Below are 12,069 nucleotides of genomic sequence, written 5' to 3'. Positions count from 1 at the left end.
GTTCACACAGCCAAAGGCTTCAGGATCCGGCTCCTTTGGGCAGGAGAGGCCAGGGCTCGGTGGAGGGGGGAGATCCCAATCCCAACCCCGCTCTTGGCTGAGGGCTGGGCGGAGGGAAGAGATCCAGCACTTGGAGATATCCACAGAAATCAGTTTATTTCCCTGCCGTCGGGATTACGAAACCACAGAAGCAGAGTTTAAATATTTACAAAGAAATCCAGCGCCCCGCGGAGATGAAGGGAACAAAGGATGAGGGATGGGGGCTCGGCCTCACCATTCCAAACTCCGCTCTGGTAAAAAGCATCGGGAGCAAACGAGAGGGAATTTCACAGCGGGGTTTTGGAAGTCCAGGGGCCCCCTGACACCCCCCAAGTCTCAGCTTTGGCAATTCTTGTAGAGCTCGTGGACAAAACACACACGGGACGGGCCGAGGTTATTGCTGAGGGAGGATCCAGCCCCGGGGCCGGGCACTCCAGGGAATCGCACTGAAGGAAGGCATCCCCCTCTCCCACCCGCTGGCTCGCCCTGGGCAGCGGCTCCTGGGCACAGAACAGAGCTCAGAACACTCTGTCCTTTCATCCAGGGCCTCTCTGATCAGGATTTCGGCATCCAGGCAGCCCCAGGCCCAGCAGCCCCCATCCCACGGAAAGGAGCAGCCACCGCAGCGTTCCAGCTCCAGGCTGATGGGGAAGGCCACCATGGGGGGACAGAGGGACAACAATGAGCAGGAGGCACGAGGGCTGATTTAAAAGTGACTGAGGAAAAGGGGAAAACACAGAAACGAGCTCAAGAGGAGGGTCCAAGTCTCCAGATGGCTGGAGGAGTCAGGGACGCGGCAGAAGCACATGGGGAGGGGTCTGAAAACCAGCAGGTTGACAGTGGGTGGGCTCCCAGTCAGAGGAAGCTGCAGACATGGCAGGGACCCCAGAAAAGCTTTCCTGCTGGCCACAAGCACTCCTTGAAATGGATTCCTTGGAATCCATCAGCTACTGGAGTATGAGCTGGTTTTTCAGGTGTGAGTGGAAAAGCTCTTCTCCCCCTCTGCAGGCAGCAGGGACCTGCTCAGCTGCACAGGGCCCTCCAGCCAGGCTTGGTTTTAAAATTCCCCCTGGCTCAGAGCCCTCCAAAATCAGCTCTGCAGAGCTGTAAAGGGGTTCCAGGTCACATCCAAACTCCCTTCCTGCCTGGTGTTCAGGGACAGCCCCCCCTCCCATCCTGCTCCTCACACCAAGCCCTGCACACACCTGTGCCCAGCTGTGCTGCCCACAGCTCCCCAAACCATTCCTCAATCCCCACCTGGCACCAGCCAGGAGAAAGCCAGGGGCCTGTGCTGCTGCAACCCCAGCCAGATGGGCAGCTCCCAGTGCCTTCCCCTCCTCTCTGCAGCCCCAGGCTCAGCCTCTCTGCCCCTGCTCTGCCTGCGAGACTCGGGGATCAAAGGGAAACAAGTGGCTTGTCAGGATTGCAGCGCCAGATTTAGCAACTGAGAGCACAGGGAGGAGCAGGGATATTTTCTCTGGACACTAGAAGGGACAAAGGGCTGCCTCCCAACGCTGCAGCAGGCTCCTGGAGGGCTGCACCCTGCCCCAGCGTTCCCAAGGCAGCCCTGCAGCTTTCCTGCCTTTCCAGGCCCAGCAGCAGCACCGGGGCAGGTGGCCCTGGCAGTGTCCCTCAGGAGTGTCCCCCTCCTCATCCTCCCTCCGCTGCTGGGGCCAGCCCCGAGCACTGGGGCACCCCATCCTCCCAGCAAGAACCCCACGCTTCCCCCCTGGAACGTGTGCTACTGCAGAGATGTGCCACAGGGAAAACAGCAACTCCCAGCTGGAGAGCCAGGGAACTTGAGGAAGCATCTGGGGACAGGAGGAAAGCAGGGGATCAGAGAGACCCTCCCAAGGTGTATCTGTGTGTGCCACTGCAGGAGGCAGAGTCTGCCTTGAGGCTTTTCTCAGCACTGAAAGGGAAGGTGCCCACCCCTCTCCTTTCCTGATCCATTCCCACCTCCCCAGCTGCAGAAAGGGAGAGAGCAGAAGCTCCCAGACCCCTGGCACTGGGAGACACCATCGACAGAACAGAAACAGGGGGAGAAGAAGCCAGCTCCAGGAGACGAAGATGAGCTGTCACGATGGAGTGGGGCTGCCACCTTCCCTGGAAAAGGCTCCCAGAGCCCCAGGCCTCCATCCCGCTGGATCAGCCACAGTCTGTTCCTCTGTGAGCCCAGGGCTGCCATCACCGCAGGTGCAGCGTGAGAACCACGGTCACAATCACCCCCAGCAGGAGCACAAAGGGCAGCCAGGTCTTCACAAACCCCCCTATGCTGCAGGAGGGAAAGGGGGGAAGGTTTGAATGTGAGAAATCAGCAGAGACAAAAGGATGGGAGAATAACTGGAGCAATCAGAGGGAGAGAGACCCCTGTTACCTGTTGCTGGCACTGCCACACACCCCATCCCGAAAACTCAGTGTTAAAAACTGAAACTCAATCAGGACCACAATAAATAAATGACAAACAGGGCTGGAGTCTCCTTCCAGCTTAAATTGAGTCAAAGACAAGCCCATTTCGTACCTGCACAGACAGGAATGGTAACGGGCCACAGAAAATGAAACCTCATTACCACAGGGCTTGTTATTCCCAGTGCTGGTGGATTTATCCAAGACAGCTGGAGCTGTCCTTGCCCAAAAGCAGGTAAAGAAGCTCCTCCAGAACAAGGAAGACTCCACAGAAGTGGAGCTTCATGCAGGGCAGTCCTCACAGAATCTGCTCTTCAGGCACAAGGAGCTGAAAAGGAGATTCAAAACCCTTTCCTTGAGGAAAGCTCGGGGTTTCCCTCCCCACTCGTTGGAAGCTCCACAGCAGCTGGAAATCAGACCAGTTTTTATGTAAACAAGATTCAAGAGACGGGAGAGAAAGCAGTAATCCTTGGAGAGAAGCCATCCTGTGACCTTATGTTCTGACCTAACCCAGCCAGGAGACAACACGGAGTGAGATTTGCTCTAGCCAGCATTTCCCAAATTCCAGGCACTCCAAATTAGCAGCCAGAAACAGCATTTTGGGAGCAGCACCTCGTGCAAGCCAGCAGGAACTGCTGCTTCTCCTGCTGAGCACAGCACAGTGACAGCAGCACCCAGCAGCAACACACCCACGGCTTGGGGGGATGTCCCTCCCTTCTCCACGGGCCAGGGGATGCCTCAGAGGGCTCAGGAGAAGGAAAGAGCCCCTTCTGCTGCCAAATGCAGGCTGTCCCTCAGCTCACCTGACGTATTTCCCATAGAGGAGTGTGAAGAAGCACAGTTTCACCATGTTCCACGAGGTGCTGTTATCGTATCTCATCAAGTTTAAGGCCAGGGCTACGTGGGAATGGCAGTTGTCACAGCAGAGGTTGTGCTGGAACACAAAAAGGGGTCAGAAATCCTGTCCCTGAGGTTTCCCAGTCCTGGTGGACAGCCACACGTCTCAGTCCTGTGACAAGGAGCCAAACACTGGGGAGGGATCCCCCAAACCACTGCAGAGATACGGAATCGTGGGACGGTTTGGGTTGGATGGACTTTAAAGCTCCTTGCTCCAACCTGGCTTTGAACACTTCCAGGGATGGGGTATCCAGAATCCCTCTGGGAGCTCCCTGGAGCCTCTGGGGGGATCCCTCCTCCCTGCCCCCCTCCCAGCCAGGACAGGAGCTGTACCATGCGGTGCTTGTACTCCTCGGACGCGTCGTGCACGGCCGTGTCCCAGGCATTGGGACCAGTGGCACAGACCTTGCTGGGATCCAGCTTCCAGTACCTACAAGGATGAGAACAGTTTCCTCTGCATTGTTCTGCCTGCTCCTCCCCTGAGGAATCCCAGTCTCCTGAGCTGCAGAGGAGCCACGAGGATCACGGAGCACCATTCCTCGTCCTGCACACGCTTAAAGGGCTCGGATAAGCCCAGTGCCTCTGAAATGCAGGGAGCCTGGCTCCTGGAGACAAGCAGAGGCAGCAGAAAGGCTGCTCAGAACCCTCAGCACCCCAGAGAGACAAATCACAGAGCTCAGGGGGACAGCCCTCAACTGCTCCCACACTCCAAAGGAGCCTCTCAGCCATTCTAAACACAAACCTGACCTGGGAGACACCAAGCCAGGCCCTTCCCGTCCCCAAAGCACTGCCAGGATGTCAGTGACATCAGCTCATCAGCACAGCCACGCAGTGTTTACTCAGAGCACTTGTTAACATCATCTTAGGATGGCTTAGCCCTTTCTCTAACAAAGGCTCCACACAGCTCTGGTTATTAACACCACCACGCTGCTGTCATGCTGCTAAAAAGATTTCATTTAACGTGGTTTCCTGAAAAGCAGAGACACAGAAGAGACACCAAGGTGAAGGAGGGCGGCTGAGCAGCAGGAAAAGCAAGGTCACAGCACGTCTGTCCCCAGGAATTGCAGGGGTCAGTTTAAACAGGCAGCACTTACTTCACAGGTTTCCCAAATGCCATGTTGTCTTCCTACAAAAAGAAACAAAAAGGAGAACTGTCTCAGGAGGATGGAGCCAATGTTCAGGGTGTGGATGGAGCTGGAGGTCTCACAGTTGGCTGGCTGAGTGATCCAACTGCCCCAGACACCAATCCCAGCTGTGCCTTGGATTCCCACTGTTCCCACACTCCTGGACTGGGCATGGCCATATCCACACTCCACTCACAGTGACATCATTTATCTACCTGTGCCTTGTTCCCCTCCTTTTATTTTGGGGTTTTTTTTTTAAGCGCTAATATTTTGTTAACTCTTGGTTGCAAATGTCCCAGTCTATCAGGAGCATTAATTACCCCAAATTAAAACTCTCTTTACTTTCAGAATCCCCTGGACCCTCAGCAGTTTAAGAGGCCTGGCACACACCTGATGCTGAGCAGCAGGACAGAAACAACCATGCTGAGGCAGCTGAAGGCACTTCTGCTCCCCAGAAATAGGAGAATTCAAGCCCTAAACTCCAAATTTAGAGCTTGGAATACAAGATTTTTTTTTCCCCTTCTCCTCACCTAACCAGCCATAATTTATCACACCCCCAAATGAGCTCCAGTGGAGCAACAGCAACGACCCCAGCTCCTCCAGAAGGCCTGGAGCCGTTATTTGAGCTGGAGAAGGCAGGGCCAGAAGCCCCCAGGGGGGTCCCGGCTACTCACGGACACGAAGTAGGGCCCCGCGAAGTCGCGGATGACGCCGGCAGAGGTGCAGATGCCCATGTGGCCGATGATGGGGAACAGCCACCTGCAAGGACAGGGAGAGTCAGGATCTGTCCCTGCTCACACCAGGGCACGCACGGCTGCGAGGGGGAGGCGTGGGAGCCAAAGCCAGGCGGGGGCTGGAAAAGAAACCAGGGAAAGCAGCAAGGGAACAGCCCCAGCTCCGCTGGCAGGAGGGCTGGAACAGAACACCGCACTCCAAAGTGCCCTGCACACCTCCCGGCGAGGCCCAGCCACCCAGACAAACCCCTTTGTGCAGCCAAGCACAAAGATCAGATCCTGGAGGAGCTGCCTTGGGATAAAACCAGACTTTCCACTCCAGCAACCAAAAATCAGGTCACCCTGCCCACCTTTCCACAGCAACCTAGATTGAAGCTCTCCAGACAGAAAACAGAGCTCCTGGCTCTAAGAAGAGCATTCCCTCCCCTAAAGGATCCCATTGTTTCACAGACCCTCTCCCTGATGGATATTTACAGCCAGAGGGAGCAGCAGACCTTTATCCCAACCCCCTTCCACCATCAGATCTGTATCCCAAACCCTTTCCCTTCCCATCACATCTCTATCCCAAACCCTTTCCCTTCCCATCACATCTCTATCCCAAACCCTTTCCCTTCCCATCACATCTCTATCCCAAACCCTTTCCCTTCCCAGACCCACATGCCAGCCTCCTGCCATCACTAGCCCTCGGAGGAAACACTCCAGGTCACGTTCCAGCCCTCTCCCACATGCTCTGGCATCCTCAGGTTTGCTGATCTCCCCGATTTCTCTCTCCTCTCTCCCTGAGGGACTGAGCGGCTCTGGCAGCCGCTCCCAGTGGGGTTAGGAATGTTAAAAAGCTCTGGAAAATCCTCCAGGAAGAAGCTGAGGTGAAAATGTTAAGCAATCAAAAAAGAAAAGAGATAAAAGAGATGAAAGAGATGAAAGAGACGGCAAGAGGGGAAGCGCAGCCTCTCCCGGGCGAGGAGAGCTCCGGGCCGCTCCCGATCCCGGCACACCCCACACCACATCTTGTACCCGGCTGCGGGCTCGGCAAACATCACCGGACGGAACCCGAGGGGAAGAGGAAGGTGGAAAAACAAGCCCCGCTGTGCCCAGACAGCCCCCACAGCCACAGCTTTCCCCGTTCCCACGGCCAGAGCACAACTCCCAAGTTTTCCCTGGAGCCTGCCCACACTTGGCTGGCGAGCCTGGGAAGGCGAATCCGGTCCCGACTCACGGGAAGCAGCGCACGGAGCCTCCCCCGGGGCACGGAGCCTCCCCCGGGACACGGAGCCTCCCCCGGGACACGGAGCCTCCCCCGGGGCACGGAGCCTCCCCCGGGGCACGGAGCATCCCCCCGGGGCACGGAGCATCCCCCCGGGGCACGGGGCCTCCCCCCGGGCACGGGGGATCCCCCCGGGGCACGGAGCCTCCCCCGGGGCACGGAACCTCCCCCCGGGCACGGCCGCTCCCGCATCCAGCGGCCAAACCTCTGGCCCGAAGGAGGCTCCGCACGTCCCGGGGTGTCCCCGCTGCCGCAGGGCCAGCGCCGTTCGGCCCCGAACCTTCCCCGGCCCCGAACCTCTCCCGGCCCCGAACCTCTCCCGGCCCCGAACCTCTCCCGGCCCCGAACCTCTCCCGGCCCCGAGCCCTTCCCAGCATCGCCCCTCCCGGGACGGGGTCCCGCGGCACCGAGCCCCGCGGAGGGGCCGGGAGGGCACGGGGGGCTCGGGAGGGAGCCGGGAGAAGGTCCCGACAAGGGGAGGGGGACGCAGAGGGGCGCGGGAGCTCCCAGAGGAGCGCGGGGCTCCCGGGACACGTGAGGGGGGTCCCGTCCCGGGCCCAGCCCCCGCCGCGCCGCCCGTCCCCGGTGCGCCCCCGGCGCCTCGCTCACGTCAGGACGGGGATGGGGGTCCAGACCACGCAGTGCGGGAAGCGGCCGCGCTCCGCGTCCGGCGCGGCGCCACCGCCGCCATTGAACTGCTTCATCCCGGGCTCCGCCGCCGCCATGCCCGGGGCGCGCCCGCAGCGCGTCACTTCCGGCGGGCCCGCGCGCGCTTCCGGGAACCGGGAACGGGAACGGGAACCGGGAATGGGAACGGGAATGGGAATGGGAATGGGAATGGGAATGGGAACGGGAACGGGGAATGGGAACGGGAATGGGGAATGGGAACGGGAATGGGAACGGGAACCGGGAATGGGAACCGGGAATGGGAACGGGAATGGGAACCGGGAATGGGAACCGGGAATGGGAACGGGAACCGGGAACGGGAACCGGGAATGGGAACCGGGAATGGGAACGGGAATGGGAACGGGAACGGGAACGGGAATGGGAACCGGGAATGGGAACGGGAATGGGAACGGGAATGGGAACCGGGAATGGGAACCGGGAATGGGAACGGGAATGGGAATGGGAACGGGGAACGGGAACGGGGAACGGGAATGGGAACGGGAACGGGAACGGGAATGGGAATGGGAACGGGAATGGGAACGGGAACCGGGAATGGGAACCGGGAATGGGAATGGGAACCGGGAATGGGAATGGGAATGGGAACGGGAACGGGGAACGGGAACGGGGAATGGGAACGGGAACCGGGAACGGGAACCGGGAACGGGGAACTGGAACCGGGAACGGGGAATGGGAACGGGGAACGGGAACGGGGAATGGGAACAGGGCAGGGAACGGGAACGGGAATGGGAACGGGGAATGGGAATGGGGAATGGGAACGGGGAACAGGGAACCGGGAACGGGAACGGGACCCGAACTGGGAACAGGGCAGGGAACGGGACCTGCACCGGGGCCCCAGCCCAGGCCCCCCAGTCTGGCACCAAATCCAGCCCCGGAGCCCCGGGCCGGCCCCTCCCGCTGCCTTCGCCCCGTTCTGCCGGGCGACCCCCTCGGGCAGGAGCTGCAGGAGCCCCCTAAAGCCCCTCGGGAGCAGAAATCATTGTCATCATCGTCATCGTCATCCTCATCATCATCCTCATCCTCATCCTCATCATCCCACGGAGCCTCCCGGGACAGGGGAGGAACTGCCGCAGCAGCAGCAGCATTCGCAGAGGGTTAGAAAAATAACAATGCTTTATTCGGAAGTTAAACTCAAACGACACGAGGAAGCTGGAGAAATGTGTTTATTGCAGATTTCCACCCACCACGAGACGCTGGGAGCGCAGAGGGAAGCGCAGGGAGGTCAGGGCTGCCCGGGATGGGGATGTTCTGCCCCGGGGTGCAGGAGAACTGCCCGTGCCACCTTCCAGCCTCTGCAGCCCTCCACGTTTTCCTTGGAAGCTTTCCTCCCGACACAGAGGCCGGAGCTGTGATTCCCGTCGGGACACGGAGCAGCCAAGGCTCTCCAGGAGAGCTGTGGGGTCAGGCTGCTCTGCCAGGGGGTTGGGAATAAAAATAAACAGTCTTGGCCCTTTCCTGCGTGTGGCACAGAGGCAACGCAGAGCCACGGCGGCCTCGGATTTGGGCACAGACAAATCCCGTTCCCAAAACTCAGCACAAACTTGCAGCTCCCGCTTTTTACCGACACTCCTCTCTTTCGCCTAAGGCTTCTCCCTGCTCTGTGTCCTTCCCTGCCTTGTCCCTCTTGTCAGGCTGAGTGTGGCCAGGGATGCTCTCTGTTGCGGGACAGAACGGCGCTGACACACCGAGCCGTCGGCTCCCGAGGCCTCCAGGGAAGCCCAGCAGATGGGTGACCCCTGCCCGCCTCCGAGGGGGCACATTTGGGGTCCTCCCATCTGGAGGGGCCCCTGGGGCAGCAGAAAATGTCACTGGAGTCTCCTGTCGAGGTGGCCTCTCCCCCCTCAAGCCAAAGCAACTCCCCTTGAGCACTCTGAGGGAAAAGGAACCACAGAAGCCTCCAAAATAGAGGAAGCTGAATAAATCCAACACTTGAGAGCAAAGCCAGGGCTGGTGCTTTCAGTTTCTGCTTTCCTCTTTTAGGACAAAGAGTAATGGGTACAAACTGAAAGTGAGGAAATTAGATTGGATAAGAGGAAGAAATCCTTCCCTGGGAGGGCGGGCAGGCCCTGGCACACGGTGCCTGGAGAAGCTGTGCCTGCCCCCGGGTCCCTGAGAGTGTCCAAGGCTGGATGGGGCTTGGAGCAGCCAAGGGAAGGTGTCCCTGTGCATGGCAGGGCTCGGAATGAGATGGACTTTAAGGTCCCTTCCAACCCTTAACGTTCTGAGATTCCGTTTTGGCACTTGGGATGGAAGATGCACACAAAGGTTGTGTTTCACTGAACGCTTTTTGTTCGACAAAGAAAAAAATCCCTGGCATTGATTTGCTCCAGGCCAACATAAATATCAGAGATTGTGAAAAAGCCACGAATGAGGGCCAATGTTCACATCAGCTAATGTGGTCCTGGCACGTCTGTGGGATTAGGCAATGGATTTGCTCTTCCTGCTCATGGCTGGGAGGCTGCTAAGCAGGATATCACCAGGGAGCAGCTCCTTGGCAGAGCCACAGCGCAGGGACAGCCTCGGCAGGACGTGTGTGCCACCTCCCGCCCGGGCAAGGGCCACTTCACACACTTCACTCCCCCATAAAACAAGTGCAGGAAGGCAAACCCGGCTGCTGCAGCTCGGGAAGAGTACAGCTTTCCCCAGGCTGGATTAAAAAAAAAAATAATAATAATTAAAAGCAAAATCAATAGAGCACCGGTTTGCTGTGCAGCTCTTTGTGTCTGTCAGGGAAGCACAAGGGTTCTCCAGCCCCGGCAGAGCACGGCTGAGCTGAGCTGACAGCAGGGTCTTCCTAGTGACAACTGGAAAGCTGCTGCTGTTGTGCTGCTATTGATCTAAGCGGAATACAAAACACCTGAAGTCAGCAGGGAAAAATAGCTGCAGTTGGAAAAGGAGCGGTGGGGGGGAGGACAGGGAGGGGAGAGCAGGTAAGAAGTTCTCCATGCATAAAATTAAAGGCCGGGGTTTTATTGCAGCTCTCTTGCCTGACTACAGCGCTGGATCGATGTGCAGAGCAGGAATGGTGCCATCATTGTTTGTGCGAGCGCTCCTTTGAGGAGAAACAAAAGGGCTGGCCGGGGACTGGCCCCCGGTGGCTCCTCTGGCCCCCGGCAGGACCAGGGGCCGTGTCCCCGCTCCCGGCAGGTGCCAGCGCTCTCCTGGAGCCTGCCCTGGGCTTGTCCCGGAGCCCGGCGGGGTTCGGGCCCCTCCCGTTCCGCGGCTGGCTCGGGGCACGGGCTGGGAGCAGCCGGCGCCCGGCCAGCTCCTGTTCGGCAGCGCTTCCTTGGGAACCTTCCCTGTTGTGACAGCTCCAGCATCAGAGGGACTGCCAGGAGCCAGGCGCTCCAGGAGGAGATCCCCTCCCCCCCCTGCCACCGACAGCCGAGGAGGAAATGTCTGGAAATGTCACCGGGCTGGGGCTGATGGGGGACACCAGCCCCGTGTCCTTCCCCGGCCCCGCAGCCCGAGCTGGCTTTCTGCTGTTCCCCCGCTCGGGAACCAAACCCGCCCTGGGGGCTCTGCTCACACCCCCACGGCAGCCCAGCCTCAGCCCCCTCCCCAGGAGCGGCCCTGAGCCACCCCGGCCCCAGCTCCAGCCCCCGGGGCTTTCTCTGTCTCCTGTCACTGGGCAGCTCGTTTTCCTGCTCCCTGTCCCTGTGACACACAGGGAAACCTCCGCGGGGACAAGGGACACACCTGGGAGCGCCCCCGAGCCAAGGGCTGGCCATGGTGATTCCTCAGAAATCCAGGACAAAGCCCAGCTCCTCTCCAGCCATAAAGGGGGTCCCCATCTCCCCTCCTGCACCGCAGCTCCAGGGCTGAGCTCCACAGCAGGCAGATTCCGACACCCTGCTCCCGTTCTGCTCCCAGGACCCATCCCCAGCCCTGGCAGCACCCACAGCAGGCAGATTCCCGACACCCTGCTCCCGTTCTGCTCCCAGGACCCATCCCCAGCCCGCTGCAGTTCTGTTGCTGGCGCTGCCAACAGTTCCATCAGAGAAAAGTGAATTTGTCAGTCAGGCTGTTCCTCCCCCCACATCCCAGAGCATATCCCTCCTCTGCCTCCTCAACCCAATCCTCTCATCCAAATGACAAATAAAACTAATTTTCTGGGTCCTTCTACCCATTTCCACCCACAATTCAAACACGCAGCTTCCAACCACTCACTCCAAGAGCTGACCCAATTAGCTGATTGCCAATTCCAGCTATGGATGCTCATTGCTTTGTTACAGCAGAGCTGCCTTTTAAAGCAATAATTTATATCAGACAGGATTTGAAACGAAGGGGCCTCAAAAGACCTTCGGCTGAAAGGTGTCCAACAGGAATTTTTAAGAGAAGAGTTCAAATGGATTCTGAAAATACCAGCCTGGTTTTCCAGCTCTCCCTCAAGGCCTGCAGCTTGCAGAGCAAGGAAATGTTTGGGAGGTTTTGCAGCAGGGACCTGGAGGAAAGAGCGAGTTTGTGAAACCCTTTAGCAAAGGAACGTCTGTGGTGCAAAGGTTGGTGCTGGACACACCGTGTAAGGCAGGGAATGTGACACAGGGACATCTCAGGAAGGGTGACTCAGGCAGGTGACCTTGGCTCCGTGACTCAGGCCAAGGGACACGGCAGGATGGGCTCTGTGCCTGTCCCTGGCTCTCGGCTCCAGCAGGGGCCTCAGCAGGACTTGAGAGTTCTGCTGCCTCTGAGAAAGCCCCTGAGCCCTGCAGGACCTGCTGCCTCCTCTCCTCCCCAGCGCTGGCAGCTCCGGACCCGCTCCCAAACCCGGACACATCAACTCAGCACCGACTCCGTGGCCACCGCGGCTCCTGGGCACGTTCTGGGCACGCCAGGCCCCTTCCCACGCCAGTTCTGGAGCCTCTGTCCTCTGAGGAACAGACAGCAGCTGGCCCAACCAGCCCACCCTCCACCCACCCTC

General features: G+C 59.0%; 1 protein-coding gene across 1 annotated transcript; it reads right to left on the bottom strand.

Annotated features, from left to right (window-relative positions):
• Positions 1-130: 130 nt before the first annotated feature.
• Positions 131-7,206, bottom strand: TMEM222 (transmembrane protein 222). Its single transcript, XM_005529671.3, has 6 exons — positions 7,074-7,206; positions 5,141-5,225; positions 4,437-4,468; positions 3,676-3,772; positions 3,249-3,379; positions 131-2,314 (listed from the first exon to the last, which is right to left on the bottom strand). Exons 1-6 carry the CDS (start codon positions 7,187-7,189, stop codon positions 2,227-2,229), a joined length of 549 nt encoding a protein of 182 aa, XP_005529728.1. The 5' UTR covers positions 7,190-7,206; the 3' UTR covers positions 131-2,226.
• Between the last annotated feature and the right edge of the window lie 4,863 nt (positions 7,207-12,069).

Source organism: Pseudopodoces humilis, chromosome 27 (genome assembly GCF_049639895.1).
Source record: "Pseudopodoces humilis isolate 2021_Gansu_Grassland_sample_001 chromosome 27, ASM4963989v1, whole genome shotgun sequence".
NCBI classification, from domain to species: Eukaryota; Metazoa; Chordata; class Aves; order Passeriformes; family Paridae; genus Pseudopodoces; species Pseudopodoces humilis.
Note: the sequence above shows the minus strand (reverse complement) of the source record. Positions and strands in the feature narration are given on the sequence as shown.